Below are 24,985 nucleotides of genomic sequence, written 5' to 3' on the forward strand. Positions count from 1 at the left end.
ACCAACATTCCACAGGCCACAATTGACAACCTGATCAACTCTATGCGAAGGAGATGTGTTGCACTGCATGAGGCAAATGGTGGTCACACCAGATACTGACTGGTATCCCCCCCCAATAAAACAAAACTGCACCTTTCAGAGTGGCCTTTTATTGTGGACAGTCTAAGGCACACCTGTGCACTAATCATGGTGTCTAATCAGCATCTTGATATGGCACACCTGTGAGGTGGGATGGATTATCTCAGCAAAGGAGAAGTGCTCACTATCACAGATTTAGACTGGTTTGTGAACAATATTTGAGGGAAATGGTGATATTGTGTATGTGAAAAAAGTTTTAGATCTTTGAGTTCATCTCATACAAAATGGGAGCAAAACCAAAAGTGTTGCATTTATATTTTTGTTGAGTGCACATATATATATATATATATATATATATATATATCTGGCCCAGCGAGGGATCTTGTCCTGGTTTTCCGCCTGGCCTGTATTAAACCCTGAGCAGAATAAGAAGGAAGATGTTACCCTCTGGAACTCCTCCATACTGGCCAGTCTCTCCTTCCAGTTAGCCGAGTCCAGCTGCTGCAGGCATGAGGCAGGAAGTACAGCTGCTGCTCGTTCTTCACACATCTCCGTCTGAGAGACAAACACAACCACAGGGTCCACATCGTCAGCAAATCCAACAGCAACATAAAACAAGAGGGCGCTAAAGGTCACAGGGCAACCAGGACCTCGTTGAGGACAGACGTGAATAAAGGCAGAGGCGCCAATCTGCAGTAACGGCAGCCATATGCTAATGATGGAATGTAAAAATTCCATTTTGAGAATTAAGGCATATTTATTCTTCTACTACTTCATAACTTCATGACCACGCAATTGCTTCAACACAGCTGTTAACCTTTAACCGCTGGAGTTGGTGGCTGTCGCAGTGCAATTCATCGCTAGAACAGTCAATGCACAACATTTTTTGTGAAGACTGGCAGATTATCCCATAACATCTATAGCTGGGAAAGTTGTTGACTGTACTGGAAATGAGAGATTCTGGAAATGATGTAGTTAGTGGACCAATCACAGACCGTGGGTTCTCCATCATCTCGACATGTAGCTAGTTTATGAGAAGTGCACATCAGACCACAGAGGGGGGGCTTGGAGAGGGTTCTCAACAATTCAGAGGGGCTCTGCATGGAGTTGTGGGTATGGCACAGCATGAATTGGGCTTAAACTGAGAATATAATATATTTTAACTTTTTAAAATAATTATGACCTTCTTTATTACCAGTAACTATTGAAATTTCAATATGAAGAAATGAATCTAGTTTAATAGTTTGTGATGATGCGATTCACTGCTTGTACTTTGTTAGAAAACCTGGACTGGTGACTGTGTTTGGAAGAAACATCCAGACAGAACAATCACATGGTTCCAACACTTTATTCATTCAAATTACAGGGATAAGAATGGGCAAAGAAAAAACTCTGAAAATGGGTGGAGTCCAGGGGCAGCGTCCCTGGTGGGGGCCCTGAGTGGCTGAAGCCCCCTTTAAGCTCACAGGTTTTGAGCATTTTAGAGGCATTTCGGGGCCACTAGAGAAACCTAATTTCATGAATTTCCATTTTATATTTTTTGTATGTTGGGGTGTGTGGAAACCTGACTGTAATAAAAGAATCTGTCTCTGCAGACCTTCTTTCAGTGAGACCTGCCTCGTGCTATAGCATATGTACTTAGTATAAATGCCACAGCACTGGACAGATATCACCGAACATGACAAAACTATTCTTCAAGTGTCTTTTCTTAACCTGCAATGAGCTCTGAAATATACTGGAACTTCATGCAAGTATGTTTACATTATTTAAAGAGATTAAAACCAATCAAAACATTTGTTGTATAAAACAGTGACTTTATTAATATTTACATGAAAACTGTATTCTTACAAATTATTGCCCCATAAAAAAATCTGAAATCACACCATGTGAGTTTGCAGCCCAACTACTTGTCAGCAGCAATATATATATATATATATATATATATGTTGCATTGCATTCAGAGTGCGGCTTGGTTCCATTTAGAGTGCAAATTTGGTTCCATACGTTTGGTACCATTGCACTCTCACATGCACATGCACGGCCTCGTGCACAGGCGCACGTGATCATGCATACACAAGTGTGCACGAGTATGCGTACACGTGCGAGTATGCTCGTGCATGCGCATACGTGCCCGTGCACGAGCACACATGACTGCACACACAAAACCAATCCAGTGTGCTGCCTGGAGGTTGTTGGCAGGAAGAGAACAAAAGCTGGACTCATTTTTGATGTGATGTTTTTATTTATTTATTTTTTGCTGCACTGAGCACGTATACAGTCTTATTTTTGTTGTTCACGCACACACAAGCGCCGACCAGGTTGCGTGTGTGTGCGCGCGTGTGGGGGGGAACATGACTCTCCTGAGACATAATTTGAGCTAACTGACACTGCTAATTCTTGTAAGATACATACACACACACACACACACACACACACACACACACAACAAATCCACTGTGCAGCCTGTTAGCAGGGAGAGAAAGAAAACCTGGACTCATTTCTGACATGAATTTTTTTTTTTGCTGCACTGAAGAGGTGCAGCTGGACCGAGCCAGTTGCGTGGGCGCGCGCGCACACGGGATGGCGACATGATGATTTGTTTGAGTTAACTGGCGCTGCCACACACACACACACACACACACACAAAAAATCCACTACCCTGTAAGCCGTCTGGATGCATGAAGAGCTGCTAACATGAAACGCTGATGTGATTTTTGACTGAACTGAAGAACTACACACTTTTTTTTTTTTTTTTGGAAGTCCGAAGTCAGTGCACAGCATCACTGGACTACACGTCACAGTGGAACACCAAAATGTAAGACCCTTTTCTGTTGTTTATAAATTAATAAAATATCAAATGACAATGATCTATTTTAGCCGTTATATAAAACAAATAATGAATGTTTTTACATTCTTTCAATGGTACGAATATTTCATGAGGTTCGCCTCGTTGAATGGTATGTTCCAGCTTTCACCTCATGAAATAATCGTACCATTGAACATTCTTTGTATAATATTATATATATATATATATATATATATATATATATATATATATATATATTTTTTTTTTTTTTTTTTTTTAAGTTAGTGGTTATATATGACGAAATAAACAGAACACGGAAACAAATTTTGACAAAAATGTGGATACAAACACTCATTTTGCTGAATTTCACTGTGGTACATGGACACGCACCTGAGCACTGGATGTTCGGTCGCTGACCGGTACAAGTGCTGTGGGCTTTGGGGCTCGCTGTGCCTTTTCTGCGCTCTTCTGGACCCGGGAAGATAAGCCCGTTTAAGATTAACTTTGGTGACGTTTCTTCATCTTGCAGTGTTCTTTCAAGGTTTTGTTGATGAAATCCAAACATAACGTGCAGAGAGCTTTACCGGGAGCTCAACCTTGCGGACAAATTCACAGAGTCCTGCCTTTGTCCCGTCCACGTCCCGCTCCAACCATGTGCACTTAAACCTTTTTTTTTTTTTTTTGAACGTGACCAGCTGAGGCTGCTCGTGGACGCTCCCACAGACACGGCCTACACGTGACCAGCTGAGGCTGTGTGTGGACACTCCCACAGACACAGCGTGAACATGACCAGCTGAGGCTGCGCGTGGACACTCCCACAGACACAGCGTGAACATGACCAGCTGAGGCTGCGCGTGGACACTCCCACAGACACGGCCTACGCGTGACCAGCTGAGGCTGCGCGTGGACACTCCCACAGACACAGCCTACACGTGACCAGCTGAGGCTGTGTGTGGACACTCCCACAGACACAGCGTGAACATGACCAGCTGAGGCTGTGTGTGGACACTCCCACAGACACAGCGTGAACATGACCAGCTGAGGCTGCGTGTGGACACTCCCACAGACACGGCCTACGCGTGACCAGCTGAGGCTGCGTGTGGACACTCCCACAGACACAGCGTGAACATGACCAGCTGAGGCTGCGTGTGGACACTCCCACAGACACGGCCTACGCGTGACCAGCTGAGGTTGCACGTGGATACTCCCACAGACACGGCCTACGCGTGACCAGCTGAGGCTGCACGTGGACACTCCCACAGACACGGCCTACACGTGACCAGCTGAGGCTGCGCGTGAACACTCCCACAGACACGGCCTACGTGTGACCAGCTGAGGCTGCGCGTGAACACTCCCACAGACACGGCCTACACGTGACCAGCTGAGGCTGTGTGTGGACACTCCCACAGACACGGCCTACGCGTGACCAGCTGAGGCTGCGCGTGGATGCTCCCACAGTCACGGCCTACACGTGACCAGCTGAGGCTGTGTGTGGACACTCCCACAGACACAGCGTGCATGTGGCAAGCTGAGACTGTGTGACCAGCTGAAGGATTCGTGTTCACAGACTTACCGCTAATTCGCTCTCAACAAACTCTTTCGTGTCAGGCGCTTTTCTGGCTTTCCCACTGGCTGCAGATGTGGGTTTGACTTTCTTGGGTGGACCTGCTGATGGCTACAGGAAACAAAGACACAAATGGTCTCAAACACAACCGTGGGATCATCTTCCTGCCAGCAAACACTACAGGTTAAAACTGAAAAAATGTGCTGTACATGACATGATGATACAACGGGACACTGCTGTATCATAAACATATCTACACAATCACAGACTAATGGCACAGGATTTAAGGTGTGCACATCTCTTTGCACAGTGCAGCGCACTGTCTGTCGTGTGCGATCGACCTAAAATGTTAACTATTTCAAATTGCAACAATAATCCTGTTCTGCCGCGGGGGATATTGTGGGATCACTACCTTGCTGGCAGGAGCAGTTTGAGGCTTTTTGTTGAGAACAGATGATCTGGGTGAAGCTTCAGCAGGAAGAGCAGCTTTAGCAGCTACAGCCTTCTTTTCAGTCCCTCCATCTTTTCCTCCTCCGACCTTCTTTCCTCCAGGGAGCTCAACTTTGTCGGCACATTCCTTAATCTGTGAGTGCGGGACACAGAAGGAAAAGTCAATCAGAAAAACAGCACTTAATGTTGCAGAGTGTTTCAAACTCTACCTTATCCTGCTTGAGTTTGTCCAGGTCAGCCAGGAAGGGGTTGACCGCTTTCTCTCCGACCACTTTCATGGATGTGCCCAAAGCTTCGAATGCAGCATCACGAACCTCCGGTGAAGAGTCGTTCACTTGCTGAACACGGAGACAGATTGACAGTAACGGACGACATGTTATCAAACAGCAAAACAATGAGTGAATACAACGACTGAAATGTGACTTTAAATGTGAGTCTCTACAAACCCAGTCATTAAAAACCTGAATAGCACGTGTTGTTAGAACCTCACACATCCTGTGTGCACTCAGTGCCACGCAGCATGTGATGATGTTAGAATCTCACACATTTAAAAACAAATTTTAAAGACAGTAACATTAGCAGAAATGGATATACACCCAGACAACAGCTTAAGGTTTTGTGCTATAATGAAGTGTAGATGCAGTAACGTGGACTCATTCAAAGAACCGTGGAAACTGGATTCTCGTGTGGTCTAAATATGGTCCATGCACACACACATGGTCCTTGCACATACAGACCACATAAGATGTTTTTATGTTGGAACTGACTTGCTGTGTTCTGCTTAACCAAATGTGCATAATTATTATTTCCACTGCACAAATACACAGTATGTGGCTAATTCACAACTTTAACAATACATGAATTATTTTAGATCACAAAAGTACATAATCTGTTTAAGGTAGTCCTTTCATTGAGGACATGTTAGTTAATCGAGCTGCTGTATTCTGACAAACTTGTTTTTTGGCTCCCATTACTGAAATCAGATGGTTCTCTAACTACAGTTTACATCTGCACTACATGTTGTCCCTTTGCTGGGTTCATGGTTTTGGTTCTATACTTCCGACCCTTGGTTTGCGTTGCAGGTATACCTTGGTGAGGGCAGCACAGAGAGGTTTGAGAATACTCTTCGGCAGCGTGGCCTGGGTACAGTGTCTGAAGGCCCGGGCCAGAAACAAGGAGGCCTGCTGCTTAATGGAGGGGTTCTTATTGTCCATCACAGCCAGGATGTCCTCCGACAGGTTCTGCAGTGTGGTCTACAATCAAATAATAAAGATTAATCAACACAAAATTTAAGAAAAGGAGGCAGTTAAGAGCCAGAAACTATTCTCAAATTGACAAAAACAAAACCAAGTTATCAATCCATCTATATATTAATAGCCAAGTGTGTGTATGCGTGCATGTGCATGGCTTCGATCATGGAGAAACTGGGGACAGGCGACATTTGTCATTTCGTATGCTTATATGAGGTCTGTCAATAGTAACGGTCCTTTTTATTTTTTTCAAAAACTATATGGATTTCATTCATATGTTTTTACGTCAGACATGCTTGAACCCTCGTGCGCATGCGTGAGTTTTTCCACGCCTGTCAGTTATGTCATTCGCCTGTGAGCACGCCTTGGGAAGGAGTGGTCCCGCCCCCTCGGCTCATGTTCATTCTCAGGAAATGGTGGAATGAAAAGGACTTTTTTTCCATCAGAATTTTTTCAGAAGCTGTTAGAGACTGGCACCTGGAAACCATTTGAAAAACTTATCTGGCTTTCGGTGAAAATTTTACGGGCTTCACAGAGAATAAGGACTGTTACCAAAGCCTTAAGGACTGCTTTAAGGACGTTCGGCGTGCCGCGCTCCGAGCTGCGACGACGAGGCACAAACCACCGGATCATTTCTAAACGGATGGCTCTGTGAATACGAGACCGTCGTGTGCTCTGTCTCTGGTTATCACAAGAGCTGGATATCAGCCATTTTCCGGCAGATTTCACTTTTAACAAGAGATTTTGTCATGGAAAGCCGCGCGGAGGCTTCGCGCGTCAGGAGCGATTCACTGTGGAAGCGAGACAAAGGAACACCTCCTTTTGGGCGTGTCAGAGAACAAGTTTGGACATGCCCAGCTCTCCACAATTTCTGATACTTACTGGACTGGTAAGCACTGAAAGCCAAGATAGGCATGTCCAAACTTGTCCTCTAGCACACCGAAACGGAGGTGTTCCTTTGTCTCGCTTCCAAAGCGAATCGGTCTTTACGCGCAAAGCCTCCGCGCGGCTTTCTACGACAAAATCTCTTTTAAAAGTGAAATCTGCCGGAAAATGGCTGATGTCCAACTCTTGTGATAACCAGAGAAAGAGCATACGATGGTCTCGTATCCACAGAGCCATCCGTTTAGAAATGGTCCGGTGGCTTGTGCCGCGTCGTAGCAGCTCTGAGCGCGGCACGCTGACCGTCCTTAAAGGGGCCCTTAAAGCTTTGGTAACAGTCCTTATTCTTTGTGAAGCCCATAAAATTTTCACGGAAAGCCAGATAAATTTTTCGAATGGTTTCCAGGTGCCAGTCTCTAACAGCTTCTGAAAAAATTCTGATGGAAAAAAAGTCCTTTTCATTCCACCATTTCCTGAGAATGAAAATGAGCCGAGGGGGCAGGACCACTCCTTCCCAAGGCATGCTCACAGGCGAAGAACGTAACCGACAGGCGTGGAAAACTCACGCATGCGCACGAGGGTTCAAGCATGTCTGACGTAAAAACATATGAATGAACTCCATATAGTTTTTGAAAAAAATAAAAAGGACCATTACTTTATTGACAGACCTCGTATGTTTTGGGTCAAGATGAATGCTGCAAAAATGGAAAGTTGATAGGACAAAAAATTTTGGAGAAATTGGCGAGATTAGTTAACAGCAGTGAACAATGGACGTTGTGCTGCCATGCACCATGGGAGTTCAGGCTTTTTATTTTGTAAACTCAATATACGAGGTCTGTCCAAAAAGTATCGGACCTTTTTATTTTTTGCAAAAACCATATGAATTTGAATCACGTGTGATTGCATCAGCCAAGCTTGAACCTTCGTGCGCATGCGTGAGTTTTTTCACGCCTGTCGCTTGCGTCATTCGCCTGTGAGCAGGCTTTGTGTGAGCACTGGTCAACCCCTCTCGTCGGATTTTTATTGCAAATAAATGTCTGAACGATTTGGAGCTTTGCTGCATCAAATTTTTCCATAAACTGTGAGAGACCTCCAGCTGGACACCATTCGGAAAATTTAGATGGCTTTCAGTGACGATTTTATGGGATTACACAGATTAAGGAGTGCTCCAGCCGGTTTAAAGACCGCCCACAGCGTCTGAGAGCGCTCGGAGCGCGCCGATCGACAAGGGCAAACCCCGCTGAAACAACCAGATCATTTCCAATGTGAAGGCTTTGTTGATCCGGGACATAGTCTAACTTTCACAAAAAAGGCAGAAGGCGTGGACATCAGCACTTTTTCGGCACATTTTACTGTTACAGGAGTTTTTTTCATGGAAAGAGAAGCGGAGGATTGCGCCACCATGCCGCTCATGGCGCGGGACAAAACCACCTCCGTGTTGGTCTCACAGGACGGCTTTCAGGTGGCTTCCGGTTGCTTTTCAGTCGTGCGAGTATCCGAGAAATTGTGCATGAGCTGGACATGCCCCAACATGTCCTGTGAGGCTTCATCACGGCATTGCTTTGCGCCATGTGGCTCCGCCACGACGCGAGGAACTCCTCCGCATGTCTGTCTCAATGTGCCGAAAAAGTGCTGATGTCCACGTCTTCCGCAATTCCTGTGCTAGTCAGACAACATACCGGATCAAGACAGCATCCAGTTTAGAAATGAACGGCACATTCCACTGTTACAGGAGTTTCTGTCATGGAAAGAGTTGCGAAGGAACTCCGCGCGTCGCGGCGGAGCCACATGGCGCAAAGCAACGCCGTGATGAAGCCTCACAGGACATGTTGGGGCATGTCCAGCTCATGCACAATTTCTCGGATACTCACACGACTGAAAAGCAACTGGAAGCCGTCTGAGCCATCTGAAAGCCGTCCTGTGAGACCAACACGGAGGTGGCTTTGTCCTGCGCCATGAGCGGCATGGTGGCGCAATCCTCCGCTTCTCTTTCCATGAAAAAAACTCCTGTAACAGTAGAATGTGCCGAAAAAGTGCTGATGTCCACGCCTTCTGTGTGTGAAAGTTAGATGACGTCCCGGATCAACAAAGCCTTCACGTTGGAAATGATCTGGTTGTTTGAGTGGGGTTTGAGCTTGTCGATCGGCGCTCGGAGCGCGCCGCGCTCTCAGACGCTGTGGGCGGTCTTTAAAAAGGCTGGAGCACTCCTTAATCTGTGTAATCCCCATAAAATCGTCGCTGAAAGCCATCTAAATTTTCCGAATGGTGTCCACCTGGAGGTCTCTCACAGTTTATGGAAAAATTTGATGCAGCAAAGCTCTAAATCGTTCAGACATTTATTTGCAATAAAAATCCGACGAGAGGGGTGGACCAGTGCTCACTCAAAGCCTGCTCACAGGCGAATGACGCAACCGACAGGTGTGAAAAAACTCACGCATGTGCACAAAGGTTCAAGCTTGGCTGATGCAATCACATGTGATTCAAATCCATATGGTTTTTGCAAAAAATAAAAAGGTACGATACTTTTTGGACAGACCTCGTAAATACACAGAGGTGAATATATCAAGGAGACATAGATAACACAATAAAGCATAAACGCCGATTTCCATTGTGGTCATTGACAGTATTTCACAGTGTTGTTTGTGTTATTAATTTATTGTGTTTTTGTAGTTCAACTGTTTTAGTCAATTAAGTGTCATGTTGCTGTTAACATGAGTGACAAGTGCTTATCACCTGCTTGAGGAAGAATGCAGAAAAGACAAAAAGCTCTGTGTATATTTGTGTGCGTGCATGTAACTTCGATCTTGGACATACTGGGGAGACCTGACGTTGGTATGTTTATAAATTTTGGGCCTCTCTGGGAACCATCACTTCACCATGGTGGAGAGGTTTGTGTCAATTTTGTGATCGTACCATCTGATCTGAGGCTGCATGTTCTGGACACTCGGGTGAAGAGAGAGGCAGAGCTGTCAACTGATCACCATCTGATGGTGAGTTGGATCAGAGGGTGGGGGAGGACTTTGGACAGACCTGGTAAGCCCAAACGGATAGTGCGGGTGAACTGGGAACGTCTGGAGGAGCCCACTGTCCGACAGAACTTCAACTCAAACCTCCAGCCGAGCTTTTCTAGCATCCCTTTGGAGGTGGGGGGGGGGGGGCACTGAACCAGAATGGACAATGTTCAAAACTACCATTGCTGAAGCTGCAGTGGGGAGCTGTGGCCTGAACGTCTTAAGTGCCTCAAGGGGCAGAAACCATCGAACAGCATGGTGGACACCAGTGGTCAGGGAAGCCGTCCAACTGAAGAAGGAGTCCTTCCGGGATATGTTATCTCAGAGGACTTCGGAGGCAGTTGCAAGGTACAGACAGGCCCAAAGGGCAGCAGCCTCTGCTGTGGGGGAGGCAAAGCAGTGGGTGTGGGAGGACTTCAGAGAAACCATGGAGAAGGACTTTTGGTTGGTACCAAGGTGCTTCTGGCGGACCATGAGGCACCTCAGGAGGGAACCATCCAAGCTGTCTACAGTAAGGATGGGACTCTGTTGACCTCAACTGAGGGTGTAATTTATTGCTGGAAGGAACATTTTGAGGAACTCCTGCATCAGACCGGTGCACCCTCTATAGTAGGAGCAGAGCTGGAAGCTGATGGAGGATTATCATCCACAGTGGCAAGGCCCTAGGGGTTAATGAGATCCGTCCACAAAATACTGAAGGCTCTGGGTGTGGAGGGACTGTCTTGGATGAGACGTCTCTTCAACATTGCGTGGATGTGTGGCACGGTGCCTAAGGAGTGGCAAACGTGGTGGCCTCATATTTAAAAAAGGGAACCAAAGAGTGTGTGCCAATTACAGGGGCATCACACTACTCAGACAAAGGCAAAGTTTACTCAGGCAAAGTTTACTCCAGGGTGCTGGAAAGGAGGGTTTGGCCGATAGTCAAACCTCTAACTGAATGGACTCCCTTAGGAAGATGGCTGGTGTCTCCTGTAGAGATAGGGTGAGAAGCTCAGTCATCCATAGGGAGCTTGTGTTGAAAGGAGCCAGCTGAGGTGGTTCGGGCATCTGGTAAGGATGCCCCCTGCGCGCCTCCCTAGGGAGGTGTTCCAGGCACGTCCATCTGGGAAGAGACCCAGGTAACACCTCGGTATCTTCCAATCAGAGGTGGTCAATGCGGCCCAGGAAAGGGAGGTCCGGGGTCCCCTGCTGGAGCTGTTGCCCCTGCAACCCCATCCCGGATAAGCTGCTTAAGATGAGTGAGTGAATTTTGGGTCAAGGATGAACGCTGCCAAAATGGACCATTAATAGGACTAATATTTTTGGAGAAACTACAGATATTAGCTAACAACACTAAATAATGGATGTTGATAATTACATTCTGGACTCACACATCATTCCAGCAGGTGGCAGCAAATCACCTATATATTAAAAGCATGCATGCATGCGTAGATGACTTTATTTCCATTTCCGCAATATAAAAAACATCAACCCACAAATCTGTCTGTGATCTCCTCTTCTGCTAATTCATGAGTGGAGGACTACAATAACTATCTTCGCTCTGTCCTGGATATCCATGCCCCCTAAAAACAAAGAACTGTGTCCTTCTCACGTTCAGCCTCCTGATTCACTGATGAACTGCGTAAGATGAAGGCTGCTGGCCATGCTACTGAGAGACGCTTCAGATCATCTGGCCTCCCCGTACATACGTTGGCTTACAAGGACCATCAGAAGGCCTATGCTAAGTCTCTAAAAGAAGCATAGTCAAATCTTTTCTCCAAAAGGGCACAGGTCCTTTCGCTACAGCCCTCAAGAAATCCAACCTCCCGGCCCTAAACCCTCTCATTACACAAATAATAAATCTGTCTCTGCAGTCTGGTCATGTCCAATCATTATTGAAAACTGCTGTATTCAAACCCCTGCTGAAAAAAACCCAAACTGGACCCGGAGGTGCTCTCCATTTACCAGCCCAATTCCTACCTTCTATTCCTCTCCAAGGTGCTGGAAAAAGATGTTGCCATTCAGCCAGAGGACCACCTCTATTATCATAGTCTATGTGAAATGTTTCAGTCTGGTTTTCATTCTGCTCATAACAGAGACAGCTCTGGTGAGGGTCCCCAATGATGTCCTTATGGCAGCTGATGCTAGTTTCCCTCCTTGTTTATCCTTCTTGACCTGACGGCTGCTTTCAATGCTGCTTTCAATGTGATCAATGGTATCCATTGATCACAACATTCTCCTTAAACACCTACACACTGATATTGGACTTTGGAACACAGCACTGGACTGGTTTTCATCATACCTCACCAACAGGACTGAGTATGTCAACCTGGGAAATGCCAGGTCCCAGATAGCCCTGTCTACTGTGTTGTACCTCAAGATTCTGTCCTTGGCCCATTAATATTTATTATGTACATGCTGCCACTGGACCATGTCATCAGCAGGCATGGTATCTCATTCCACGGCTATGCTGATGACACACAGCTGTACTTAAGGACAGATCCAAACCCCTCTTCTTTTCGGGCACCTTTGTCTTCTTCATTATTACCCTCACTTCCTGCCTGGAGGAGATAAAGGCATGGATGAGACAAAACTTTCTTCAATTAAACAGCTCCAAAATGGAAGCCATTCTAGTTGGCACTACCCATTAGGTCCAATCATCCACTACAACCACCATCTCCTCTGGTCAAGACATCCCTCTTTCAACTACCATCACTAACCTTGGTATGAGACTGGACCCTCACCTCACATTTGACAATCACATCAAACATCTGTTTAAGACCTGCTTCTTTCACCTCAGAAACGTCTCCAAGCTCTGTCCCTCCCTCACCCTCACTGATGCTGAAAAACCTGTCAATGCCTTTGTCTCCTCTAGGCTTGACTACTGTAACTCCCTGCTCTTTGGAATCTCTGGAAAAAAAAACATTCAAAGGCTCAACAGTGCAGCTACAATTCTGATGAGAGGACATAAACAGGAATACATTACACCCACTCTCCATAACCTTCATTGGATCCCCATTACTTACAAAATCCATATTAAGATTGCTCTCATCACCCACCAATGATCCATGGCAATGCCCCCACATACTTCAAAGACCTCCTCACTCCCCACACATCCTCCCATTCCCTCTGTTCACATAACACTAATCTTCTCCGTCCCCCCTCACACCAAACCTCACAGTATGGGAGACAGGGCCGTCTGTTCAACTTCTCCTCATCTAGAACTCTCTCCCTGACCATCTGAGGGCTCCACAAACTGTTGAAGCTTTTTTGGATTTGACCACTTCCGGGGACAGCCTGTACAAACACAGCATCACTTGTAACGGGAAAATGGTGTACTGTTTTGTTTTGGGCTGCAGTCATAAAGCAGTCGCGAAAAGTTTTTTTGGTTCCCAGTGGAGAAAGGAAGACAACGCAAATGGGAGAGGGTGTGTCAGTAAGTTTTAGCCTACACCCCTTGAAAGAGTAGGCGCGTTCTCTCGCCTGCACAACCACCTCGACGTGTTTGAGCTCTGGTTCAAAAACAAACCACAACACATGTCCGCTTCCCACTGCACTGTCACTTTTTTTATTTGCATTTTTTATTTATTTGATGTGTAATTTGCCCAAACAGTGATAGAAAGTGCCATTTTTCTCATAGGGACAGACAGACAAGGGCTGTCCGCAGATGTAGGATTATGCTCTTTTATTTAACTGCTTTTGCGCTCCTTTAGAGACTACAGTACCTGACTGTAAATACGTTAAAAATACATGGATGACATAGAGGTGGAGAGAGGCGTCAAGCATGTAAGACGTGTCTGCAGGAGCTCCGCAGGAATGTGACTGCTTAAACCTTTTTAGCACGATTTATTGAGATTTTTTTTTTGAACGTTTACAGCTTATTGTAGTACCTACATGACGTTTATGCTCAACCCATTTTGGTAACTTTTTTAAACTATGGCAAACCGGGGTAAATCCGATATCTCGAAGGTAGGCCGCAGCAAGCCACGCCTGTCGCCTGAGCCCGAGGCTGCTCCAGCACTCGATGCTAACGAGCGTCTGCTAAAGCGCATGGAGGAGATGTTGGAGGGTGTGCGCTCAGATCTTGTGAGTAAATTTGACGAAATTGTGTCTGGGGCAGTGAAAAGGGAGATTATGACTGCTCTTGCTCCACTGGAAGCTAAAGTTACCACACATGAACGAACTATTGCGGACCTTCAGCGCTCGGCTAATGACCACGATGACAAGCTAACTACCCTGGGAGCTACTGTTACTTCGTTAACAGATTTGGTGGAGTCCTTATCAAAGAAATGTGACAACTTAGAAGGATGGTCGAGGCTAAATAATGTACGGGTGGTTGGTGTGCCTGAAGGATCTGAGGGAAAAAGCCCAACGGATTTTGTGGCTACTTTGCTCCAGGATTTACTCGGTTTGGCCTACAAACCCGTGCTGGACAGGGCCCACCGGACCCTCCGTGCTAAACCTGTGGACGGGGAACCCCCCCATCCCTTTGTTGCCAGAGTGAACATGTTTCAGCAACGTAACGAAATCCTGCATAAGGCTGGTGAATCATCTCCTCTGTTTTATAATGGGAAGAGGATTTCTGTTTTTCCGGATTTCACTGCTGCAGTGGACAAAAAATGGACTGCCTTTGCCAAAGTTAAAAAGGAGCTTCACTCATGCCCAGGTGTTAAATTTGGCCTTTTCTATCCGGCTATATTGCGGATTACTCTTCCAAGTGGACAAGTCCAGAGTTTTGAAGATCCATCACTCGCCATGGATTTTGTTGAAAAAAAAATCTCAAAAATGTGGTGATCCCTGACTCTGTTTGAATGTCTGCTCTATAGCAGACATGTCCAGGACAAATTTTTGCATTTATGCATGGGGATTGCTATGACTTTATTGACACTTTTATTTACTTTTTTTCTGAAGGGTAACACTTGTTTTAGTATTTTGTTATGGTTAATTTTTTTTTTTTTTTTGCTCCAAGGATTATTAGTGTAACTTTATTGCACTAATGCTGCATATTTGGTTGCTGAGGTTGGTTTCCTTGCACTTTATGTATGGTGTTTGCACTTTGGTTTGCTTATTTTTACCATTTTGCTTTTTGTGATTATTATTACTAGCGTTATGTATTTTTCTTAGTGTTTGTTACTTTTATAAATTATAAGTACTTGTTTTTCTATCTTTGTTGAAATACAATATTGTGCACCTAGATTTATTATAATTGTTACATTCCATATGGAGGGTTTTCTTTTTTCTCTAGGATCTCTCCAAGGACCTTTGTAGGTCAGGCTATAGGCATTTTGGGGGGGGAGTGGGCTCCGTGCATCCCATTTGGGGGGATGCTTCTGCGAGATGTTCAGTTTGTTGGTTTGCTATCTTTGTTTTTTGTTTTTTTCTTTTTGTGTTGTGGCGAGATGTTCGGTTTGTTTGTTGGTTGTTGTGTACCTCCAACTCTTCCTTGGCTTTTTTTCTGTTTACCCCTTTGTTTGTGCCCAGATTGTTTCTGCTACCTATATGTCTAATACTTTGCTATGCCTCTATTATTAGGACAGGACCACCAGTTTGCCAGTCATCTTTCTACAGGAGACTCATCTTAGGAACCAAGAGCATCAGAAATTGAAGACGAGCTGGGTAGGCCAGATCTATCACTCATCTTTTTCTGGTAAGGCCAGGGGTGCAGCTATTCTTTTACACAAATCAGTCCCTTTTGTTTGTGATCAGATTATTTCTGATCGCAGTGGTAGATATGTTATTGCCATGGGTTCAATTAGGGATTTACGTGTTACATTAGCTAATGTCTATGCTCCCAATTGTGATGATGAGGCTTTCAATAGACACTTTTTCTCTGTTCTTCCGGATATGTCAACACATCATTTAATATTAGGCGGAGATTTTAATTGCTGGCTCGACTCGGCACTCAACCGTTCTTCATCCAGACCGGCCATACTCTCTCAATCGGCCAAAACAATTCATTCTTTTATGCAGGAGTTTTCTTAATCCTTTGAAAAGGGAGTACTCCTTCTTCTCACCTGTGCATCGTACATTCACTTGCACTGACCTCTTTCTTATCGAAAACAGGCTGTTACCATCCTTGTCCTTGTGTAGATATGATGCCATTGTTCTTTCCGACCATGCCCCGCTTTTGATGAATGTTAAGTTAGGTACATTATCATCCGAACGTCCATTATGGCGACTGAACACACGTCTTCTCTCAAACACTAGCTTTACTGACTATATTTCAAAACAGACAGATTTTTCCTGACTACAAATAGAGCACCAGGGATCTCTGCTTCCCTTCTTTGGGAACCATTGAAGGCTTTTATTAGAGGAGAGATAATTTCTTATATTCATTTCGAGAATAAATTAAGGAATGAGAAGTTGTTTAAGCTAAGACGACAAATTGCGCAGCTTGATAATATGTATGCAGCCTGTGCTGCCCCAAATGTGTATAAAGACCGTCTTTTACTGCAATCCGAATTTGATATACTTATGACCCACCGCACTACAGAACTTATGTTGCAGTCTGGGGCAAAATTTTTTGAACACGGTGATAAGGCTAGTAAACTGTTGGCACACCAAATCCGTCAGGTGTCTGCTTCACGTCAGATTACCCAGATTCAAACAGACACAGGTGTGACGACAGATCCCTGTCAGATTAACCTTGCCTTTGAGAAATTCTATAGGTTATTGTACTCGTCTGACCTGGATGCTGACCTGGATAATTTTTTTGCCAAATTGGATGTGCTTACTGTTGATCAAGAAACGGCTGTTAACCTGGGTGGACCTATCACTTTGCTAGAACTTAATGCGGCTGTGCGGTCTCTTCAGGGAGGAAAATGCCCAGGCCCTGATGGGTACCCCTCTGAATTTTATAAAGCGTTTTGGGATAAACTTGCACCGTTATTATTAGAAATGTATAATGAGGCTTTTGTTCTTGAAGTCTTGCCCAAGACTCTTAATCGGGCCACCATCTCCCTTCTTCTGAAAAAAGGTAAAGACCCTCTTCGTTGTTCATCCTATCATCCTATAAGCCTTTTAAATGTCGACTTTAAACTGTTATCGAAAGTTTTAGCTCTGCGTCTTGAGTGTGTTCTGCCCACAGTAGTTCATTCAGACCAGACCGGGTTTTTTCAAAATAGACATTCCTTTTTTAATATTAGAAGGCTTTTTAATGTTATTTATAATGACTCATCTCATAATACTCCGGAAGCCTTAATCTCTCTCGATGCTGGAAGGCTTTTGATAGGGTTGAGTGGTCTTACCTCTTTTATATGGTCAAAAAGTTTGGTTTTGGTGAAGCTTTTTTGTCTTGGATTAAGTTGCTTTATTCTAACCCACAGGTCTCAGTTAGGACTAATAACACTTGGTCGGGGTACTTTCTCCTTCATCGCTCTACAAGACAGGGATGCCCATTGAGTCCCCTTTTATTCGCTTTGGCTATTGAGCCGCTCGCCATCATGCTCCATTCGAGTCCAACTATTGTGGGCATACGACGACATAGTTTGGAGGCTAAGGTCTCACTTTACGCCAATGACTTACTTCTATACATTTCAGATCTGCATAATTCTATTCCTGCTGCTTTGCAGCTGCTTTCGGACTTTGGCCGGTTGTCGGGGTATAAGCTGAACCTGGGTAAAAGCGAATTGTTTCCTATCACCTCAGCTGCTAGGGCTTTCCCCCTGCATGGCTTTCCTTTTAAGGTAGCCAATGACAGTTTCACATATCTTGGAGTTCAAGTTACGCATAGACATGAGGACTTATTTAATACTAACTTTTCTCCTTTATTGTTGAAAGTTAAAGATAATTTTGAGCGCTGGTCCTTACTTAAGTTGTCTCTGGTAGCTCGAATTAATTGTGTTAAAATGAATGTTCTCCCCCGCTTTTTGTATCTTTTTCAATGTGTTCCGATTTTTTTAAGCAGTTCCTTTTTTAGTAGGGTAGATTCTCTTGTTTCAGATTTTCTCTGGGAGGGGAAGGTTCCTAGATTGTCTAGGCAATATCTACAGAGACCTAAGCCACTCGGGGGGATGGCCCTGCCGAACTTCAGGTATTACTATTGGGCTTCCAATATTAGGGTCTTAACAGCCTGGCTTCGGTGTGGTCCTTCCTCTCCTGATTGGCTTGTTATGGAGATGAAATCGGCAAAACCTGTGTCTCTCGCGGCTTTACTGTATTCGCCAATTAAATCTTTGACTGTTGCTTATACAAAGAATAGAGTAGTTAAAACCTCTCAAGATTTGGACTCAATTTCGGCGTTATTTTGGTCTACAGCTCTTATCTTCATATGCTCCCATTGCGAATAATCATGTCTTTTCTCCCTCTCTCACAGACAAAACCTTTGTGATTTGGTCAAACCTGGGCATTCAGACTTTTAAGGATTTATTTACTGATGGTGTTTTTGTTACCTTTCAACAACTCTCAGCCAAATTTACTCTTCCATCACATCACTTTTTTAGATTTTTACAGGTTCGCAGCTTTGTTAGTAGTAATTTTCCCACTTTTCCTAGGCTGCCTGAGGACTCTGACTTTGACTCCTTGCTTTTGCCCATTCCTAGGCTGAAAGGATCTATTTCAATTTTTTATAATTGCATAGCTTCGATCCGCATGAAGTCTTTGAGTTCAATCAAGGCCCTCTGGGAGGACAATATAGGAGAGGCTATTTCTGATGAGCTCTGGTCACGTATTTTAATACGAGTGCATAAGTCTTCTATATGTGCTAGGCATTGTCTTATTCAATGCAAGCCTGTGCACCGTGTTTACTATACCAAGGCTCGTCTGTCTAAATTCTATAACACTGTCTCCCCAGTCTGTGATAGGTGCCAACAGTCTCCTGTGAACCTCATACATATGTTTTGGCCCTGCCCTCAGCTCAGTAGTTTTTGGACAGAGTTATCTGTTGTTATATCAGATATGGTTGGCAGAAAAATTGATCCGAATCCTCAGAGTGCTGTGTTTGGTGTTTTTTCAGGGCCGTCTCCTTTGTCCTCCTCCCAAGAAAATTCTTTATCCTTTATGACCATTATTGCAAGGAGGATAATCCTTCTTAAATGGAAATCACCACAACCTCCTTCTTTTATACACTGGTTGAGGGACATTGTTTATTTTCTTAAACTTGAGAAAATTAGGATGACACTTTGGCAATTTGGCAGCCACTGCTACGATTGGTTGGTCAAGTTGATTTTCATTTTATCCCAGGCTAGTCCTTGGTACAAACTGTACTTTCTTCTGGGCATTGCAGTTTGTATTTTAATTTTACTTTATTTCCTTTTTTTTTCTTATTATTATTTTCTCTTATTGCCTGGGAGCGATTGGAGGTTGTTTGTTTGTGTGTTTGTTTATTACCTAAGGGAATTGTATGGTTTGTTTTATATGTATCACATTGTGAGTGGTTGTATGGCTGTGCAATTCCTGTTAAAAACCAAATAAAGTTTGTAAAATACATGAATTACACAAGAAAAGTAAAACACTTATTTCCATTGTGGTGCATTTAAAAATCAAATAATAAAATAGAAGTAAAAAATAAAATAAAGTCATAATAGTAATACTAATAATAATGGTGTGAAAATGACAACAAGAACCTAAACAGTTTAAGACAGTAAAATAACATTTAAAAAATACATAACTAACAGGAAATAAAAGGGATGAGTTCTTCCTCTAAAAATTGTTGAGGTCTAAGGTTCTAAAAACATTCTGGACTCACACACCATTCCAACCCATTATAGAAACTTTGCATAATTTATTACCACCACTGAAAAATGTCAGCTACCTATTTTAGAAACTCTACCCAATCTAGAGCCCGTGGTTCCCCATGGGCAACACGCTCATATATGTATATTTTGCACTGATTACTGATCCATTATGGCAGTCATCAATCATTCAATTTCCACTCAAGATAAGGTGTAAAATGTCTGGCAGCTGTAACAGCGGAGGTGGTTAAGAAGTCCTGTGGCTCCAACTAAATCTGGACTCTCTGTGCTACGGGACAGTAACATATGAAGTGAACCACGTTGTCTGGACGTTCTGAACCCTTATGACTTCAAACCTCTACCCAGCTGCCCTGAAGTGGTTTTTGCCACACAGCCTCAGACCAGAGTAGTTCGTTGGCAAACACTGCTGGTTGATTGCCACATTATGGTTGACTCTGATCAATTATCCATTTAATTTTGGCCTTTGATTAAAATGTGGACCCATATAAGAGCTCTGCACTTCTAACTCAAACACCCTCAAACTAAAGTCTGCACTTTGAACTCCTGATAGATGCCTTCAACCCTACCATGCTGTGGAAGACTCACTTAGTTACGCACATTACTACACTGGACAAGACGGTACACAACCACTAAAACGAGAGTTACGAATGTAACTACGGTTATATGAATTCCGGATGACTGCCAGAGGGCGGTGCTTTAGCACCTGGATAACTACATGTGCACAGCACAGAGGTCGACAATATATACCAACAAAGTCACGCCATTGAATGTGACCTGGGTGACGTCACTGGTTGTCTTTATATACCAGACGCACCCAGCGCTCGCTTCTTTTCGGAATGAACTCGCAAAACTCTGAGTGACAAGCAACTCTGGCGGTCATCCGGAATTCATAGAACCGTAGTTACATTCGTAACTCTCGTTCTATTTCATTCCTCCTGACCGCCAGAGGGCAGTGCTTTAGCACCTGGATGACTTAATACCAACAAGGTCACGAAGAGTCACACTCACCTCGCATCAGCAGTGGGGAGTGGAGGGAGACAACACTGCTGAAGTCACCGCAGGAGGAGCAGCCACATTCAGTCTGTAATAGTGGCGAAGGTACAGGACGAAGCCCATGTAGCAGCAGCACAAATATCACTCAAAGGGACACTTCTCAGTGCAGCCCAGGAGGTGGACACCCCTCTGGTGGAATGGCACGTAACCTTAGGAGGCTGAAGACCTCTGGACCTGTATACTTGTAAAATGGCATCCACGAGCCAATGTGAGAGTCGCTGCTTTGAGACAGCAGAGCCTCTTTTGTGATCACCGTAACACACAAACAGGGCATCCGTTTTCCTGATCCCGGCAGTCGCACTAATGTACTGCTTCAACATTCGGACAGGACACAGGGAACCTGAAACAGATAATCCTGGATCAGAATGCGGGACATACACAGCCAAGGAAACTGGCTGGTTAACATGAAAAGTTGAAATTCTCTTGGGTAAAAAGGACGGATTAGGCCACAACGTAACCCCAGATCCGTCAGAATTCCATCGCAAACAATCCCCAGCGACTGAGAGGGCATGGAGCTCTCCCACCCGCTTAGCAGGAAGACAGTGCAAGTAGAAAGGCAGTCCTCACTGACACCCATTTAAGATCAGCACTTTCAACTGTTTCGAAAGGGGATAAGCTTAAAACCTCCAGGACTAAAGGAAGGTCCCATGAAGGTACGCGTGCAAGCCTTGGAGGCTGCAAACAGAGCACATTTCAAAAACAACATACTAAGAGGTGTGAACCCACTGACCGGCCCTCAACGTAGACGTGCCGGGCAGAGATTGCAGCAACATAAATCCTCCCCTGTAGCTGTGACAACAAATCCTTCCTCTCTGAGAGAGCCCAAGGTTCCCCCTCGAGGAGTTTGTAAATCATGGGAAACCAAATCCTCCCAGGTCAGAATGAAGAAACCAACTGCACCCTGTGGCTGCTCTGATCTATCCTGTGCAGTGTCAACATCAACAGCGGGAGAGGAGGGAAGGCATAAAGAAGGCAATCCGGCCACGGGTGAGCCAATGCATCCTGTCCCAGCGGGCTGTCTGGTTCCAAGAGGGAGTACCACCGTGGGCAATGTGTCGATGTGCTTGAAGCGAGAAGGTCCACTTCCGCTGCACCATATTTCTGCCCGATCATTTGGACCACAATCGGGTTCAGTCTCCACTCTCCCGGTGGTGGTTTTTGTCTGGAGAGTAAATCAGCTGCGCTGTTCTGTACGCCGGGCAGATGAACTGCTCTGACACTTTGAAGGCGAGGCAACGCCCATAAGAGAAGCTTCCGAGTTTCTGCCAATGAGTGATTGGACCTGGTGCCCCCCTGATGGTTTATGTGATAGACTGTTGACGTGTTGTCCGACCAGACAAGAACATGTCTTCCTCTCAGGGCCGGGAGGAAATGCTTGAGAGCCAGTTGCACAGCACGAAGCTCCAGCACGTTTATGTGATGGAGTCTCTCCTGAGGACTCCAGACACCCCTCACCATCCTGTGATTCCACACGGCCCCCCAACCTTTGAGTGATGCATCTGTAACAACCACCTCTCAGCGAGAAGGAACGGAGCCTAGAGGGACACCCTTGCAGATGAAGTCCACGTTCCCCCAGGGTTTGAGGTGCATAAGGCACTGGTTGGAGAGTCGTACAAGCCTGTGCTGATGCAACTTTGAGTTGAGGCCTAGGTTGTTGATCCATATCTGTAGGGGACGTAAGAACAGAAGTCCCAAAGGTACCACTAGCGACATTGCAGTCAATCTGCCCATCAACCGGAGCAGCAAACCAAAAGGCAGCGTCACAGCCCATTAAATATGTGAGACGAATTACATCATCCACTCTGCAGGGATGGCGATGCAGTCATAGTCAGGAAGTTGATGGCAATGCCAATGAAGGTCGTTTGTTGACTGGGAACAAGAGAACTCTTTGCAAAGTTCACTGTGAGTCCTAAATGAGAGACATGGTTCAGTAGAAGAGCTGTGTAGTTGTGCGCCTGCTCCTGAGTCGGAGCGCAGACAAGCCAATCGTCTAAGTAGGGTAGGATTCTTAATCCAAGAGCTTGCAGTGGGGCTATTGCTGCAGCCATACATCTGGTAAATGTACGAGGGGCGAGAGAGAGGCCGAAAGGAAGCACCCTGAACTGGTATGCCTGACCTTCGAAAGCAAAGCGGAGAAACTGCCTGTGATGAGGCGCCACTGGCACATGGAAATAGGCGTCTTTTAAGTCGACACTTGTGAACCAGTCTCCTGGTGTGATAGTTTGAAGTCTACTGTGCGGAGCATGTGAAACTGCAGCACTTTGATATAACGATTCAGACGTCGGAGATCGAGGATAGGACGAAAGCAGCCATCCTTCTTTGGAACAAGGAAGTAAATTGAATAGAACCCCCTGAGCTGGTATGAACTGTGAACTGGCTCTATGGCCCCCTTCTCCAGGAGTTCCAAAATCTCCTGTTGTAGGGCGGCAGACTGCACCGAGTCAGAAACAACAGTCATCTTCACCCCATTGAACTTTGGAGGACGACATCTGAACTGAATTCTGTAACCTTCGAACAAGGTTGAAATGACCCATGGGTCTTGAACTTGAGCCTCCCACTGGCTGAGTTGATTTCGTGAAAAACGGCTGGGGGCCAAACACTGGCAGTCAGACCCGACCACCTCTGCCTCGCATCCCTGAGGACCTCTGGGCGCGATTACTGGAAGCTGTGTGAAACCGTTCAGTTCTCGGGGGTCTGCCCGTAGGCTCCCGAAAGGCAGGCCGCTGGGAGAGCTGGCCCTCAACTGCAAAAGCACATGCAGCTCTGGGAGTCGGCGGAAGCCTGGATGTAGAGTGAAAAGCTGTAGCACGTCTGACTGGCTGAGGTCTGGAAGACCGGTGTAGGTCAACAAACTGTTGCAGAGATTTACTAGCCTCAACAGCATGCTCCAAAGTTTGTTGGGCCGCAGGTCCAAATACTTGGCCTGGAAGAACCGGCAGCGAACGGAGTGTGCCTCTGCAGGATTCGGACAGGGGGGACTGCACAAGCCACACCTGACGTCTAGTGATGGTAAGGGTTGACATCAGTCTGCCAAGCTCTCTGGACATATAAGCAAAGGTTTGGAGTGAGGCATCACTAAGACTTTGTGTAGCATCATCAACCTCTGCCTCCCTCAAAGACTTTGAGAGGGCAAGGGCTAAATGGGACAGTGAGTTGCCTAGGCGACCGATGCGAGCAGCTATGTCATAGCTTTTGGTGAGGAGGTCATCAGTGACCCTACACTGAGGATGTGGGCAGTGGGTATCCGGCTGAGCAGCATCAGCTGGAGCCACAACCAGGTTCGCAATAATGCTGTCAACGGCGGGCATACGGTTCAGACCATACTGCGCCGAATCACACATAGAGCTAAGGGCTCTGCAGCCCTGTGATAGATGGGTCAATGATTTGGGGTCCGCCCAACATTGGTGGAGCTCCTCGATATATGGTTGTGAAACTGGAACATTGAAATCAGGCCTCTGAGTGACTCTGAAAAAGGCAATTGAAGAGGTGGTTTCCGCAGGGGGATTGTCGACCCCAAGCCTGGATAAAGCCAACTGAACAGCTTACTTGACAAAGGACAGTCCAGGTCTGGTTTGCGGCAGGGACTCTGCCTCAGAGGTGTGAGAGCCTACTAATGAATGGCTTGGAGAAAGACCCCTCTCATCCTCATCCTCCACACAGTTTATCACTTGTCATGTACAAGGAATCAGTCGCAGCAATAGACACGACATCTTCCTCCTGCTGAGTAATTACATTGGTCTGATCAGCCTCATTAGGGACAACAGGAACTGTCACTGCATCCATAGGCTGTAGATTCAGAAGCAAGGACTTAATCTGAGCAAACTCAGAAGTCAACATTTCGACTTTTTCAGCCAAAGCATGGTCATGAGTAACCTTCTTAGCACAAGGGGCTCCTGCATGTGGGCGTTTACGGCGCTTTGGTTCCTTCCTCGGGCTGGAGGCCAAAGTCGCACTAGATACTCCACTTTCCAATGCCGCACGTCTAGCAGATCTCTCTGCCAGTGGCATGCTGGCACAATTAAGGCAGGCATCACCAGTCAGGGCTTCCCTCAGGTGTCCGATCCCAAGACACGAGGGGCAAAACATATGTCCATCATCTGGGCTCAAGGGAGCCAAACAGGTACTACAGCCATGCAAAAAAGGCCCTGTCAACATTGTGGACTGCGTGCAGATGGCTAACGCAAGCCCTGATGGTTACAAATGGAATTTACAAAGCGTGA

At 45.5% G+C, this 24,985-nt stretch overlaps 1 protein-coding gene across 3 annotated transcripts in view; it reads right to left on the bottom strand.

The window, feature by feature from the left end:
• ckap5 (cytoskeleton associated protein 5) overlaps nucleotides 1-24,985 on the bottom strand; it is a 250,007-nt gene that overhangs the window by 164,151 nt on the left and 60,871 nt on the right. For all 3 annotated transcript variants that reach the window (XM_034175712.1, XM_034175711.1, XM_034175713.1), the window contains exons 11-15: nucleotides 5,987-6,151; nucleotides 5,108-5,236; nucleotides 4,861-5,031; nucleotides 4,458-4,559; nucleotides 523-633 (exon numbers count right to left, since the gene is read on the bottom strand). In XM_034175712.1, the coding sequence (XP_034031603.1) occupies nucleotides 523-633; nucleotides 4,458-4,559; nucleotides 4,861-5,031; nucleotides 5,108-5,236; nucleotides 5,987-6,151 (678 nt within the window). The remainder of the gene's footprint in view (nucleotides 1-522; nucleotides 634-4,457; nucleotides 4,560-4,860; nucleotides 5,032-5,107; nucleotides 5,237-5,986; nucleotides 6,152-24,985) is intronic.

Source organism: Thalassophryne amazonica, chromosome 8 (genome assembly GCF_902500255.1).
Source record: "Thalassophryne amazonica chromosome 8, fThaAma1.1, whole genome shotgun sequence".
Taxonomy (NCBI): Eukaryota; Metazoa; Chordata; class Actinopteri; order Batrachoidiformes; family Batrachoididae; genus Thalassophryne; species Thalassophryne amazonica.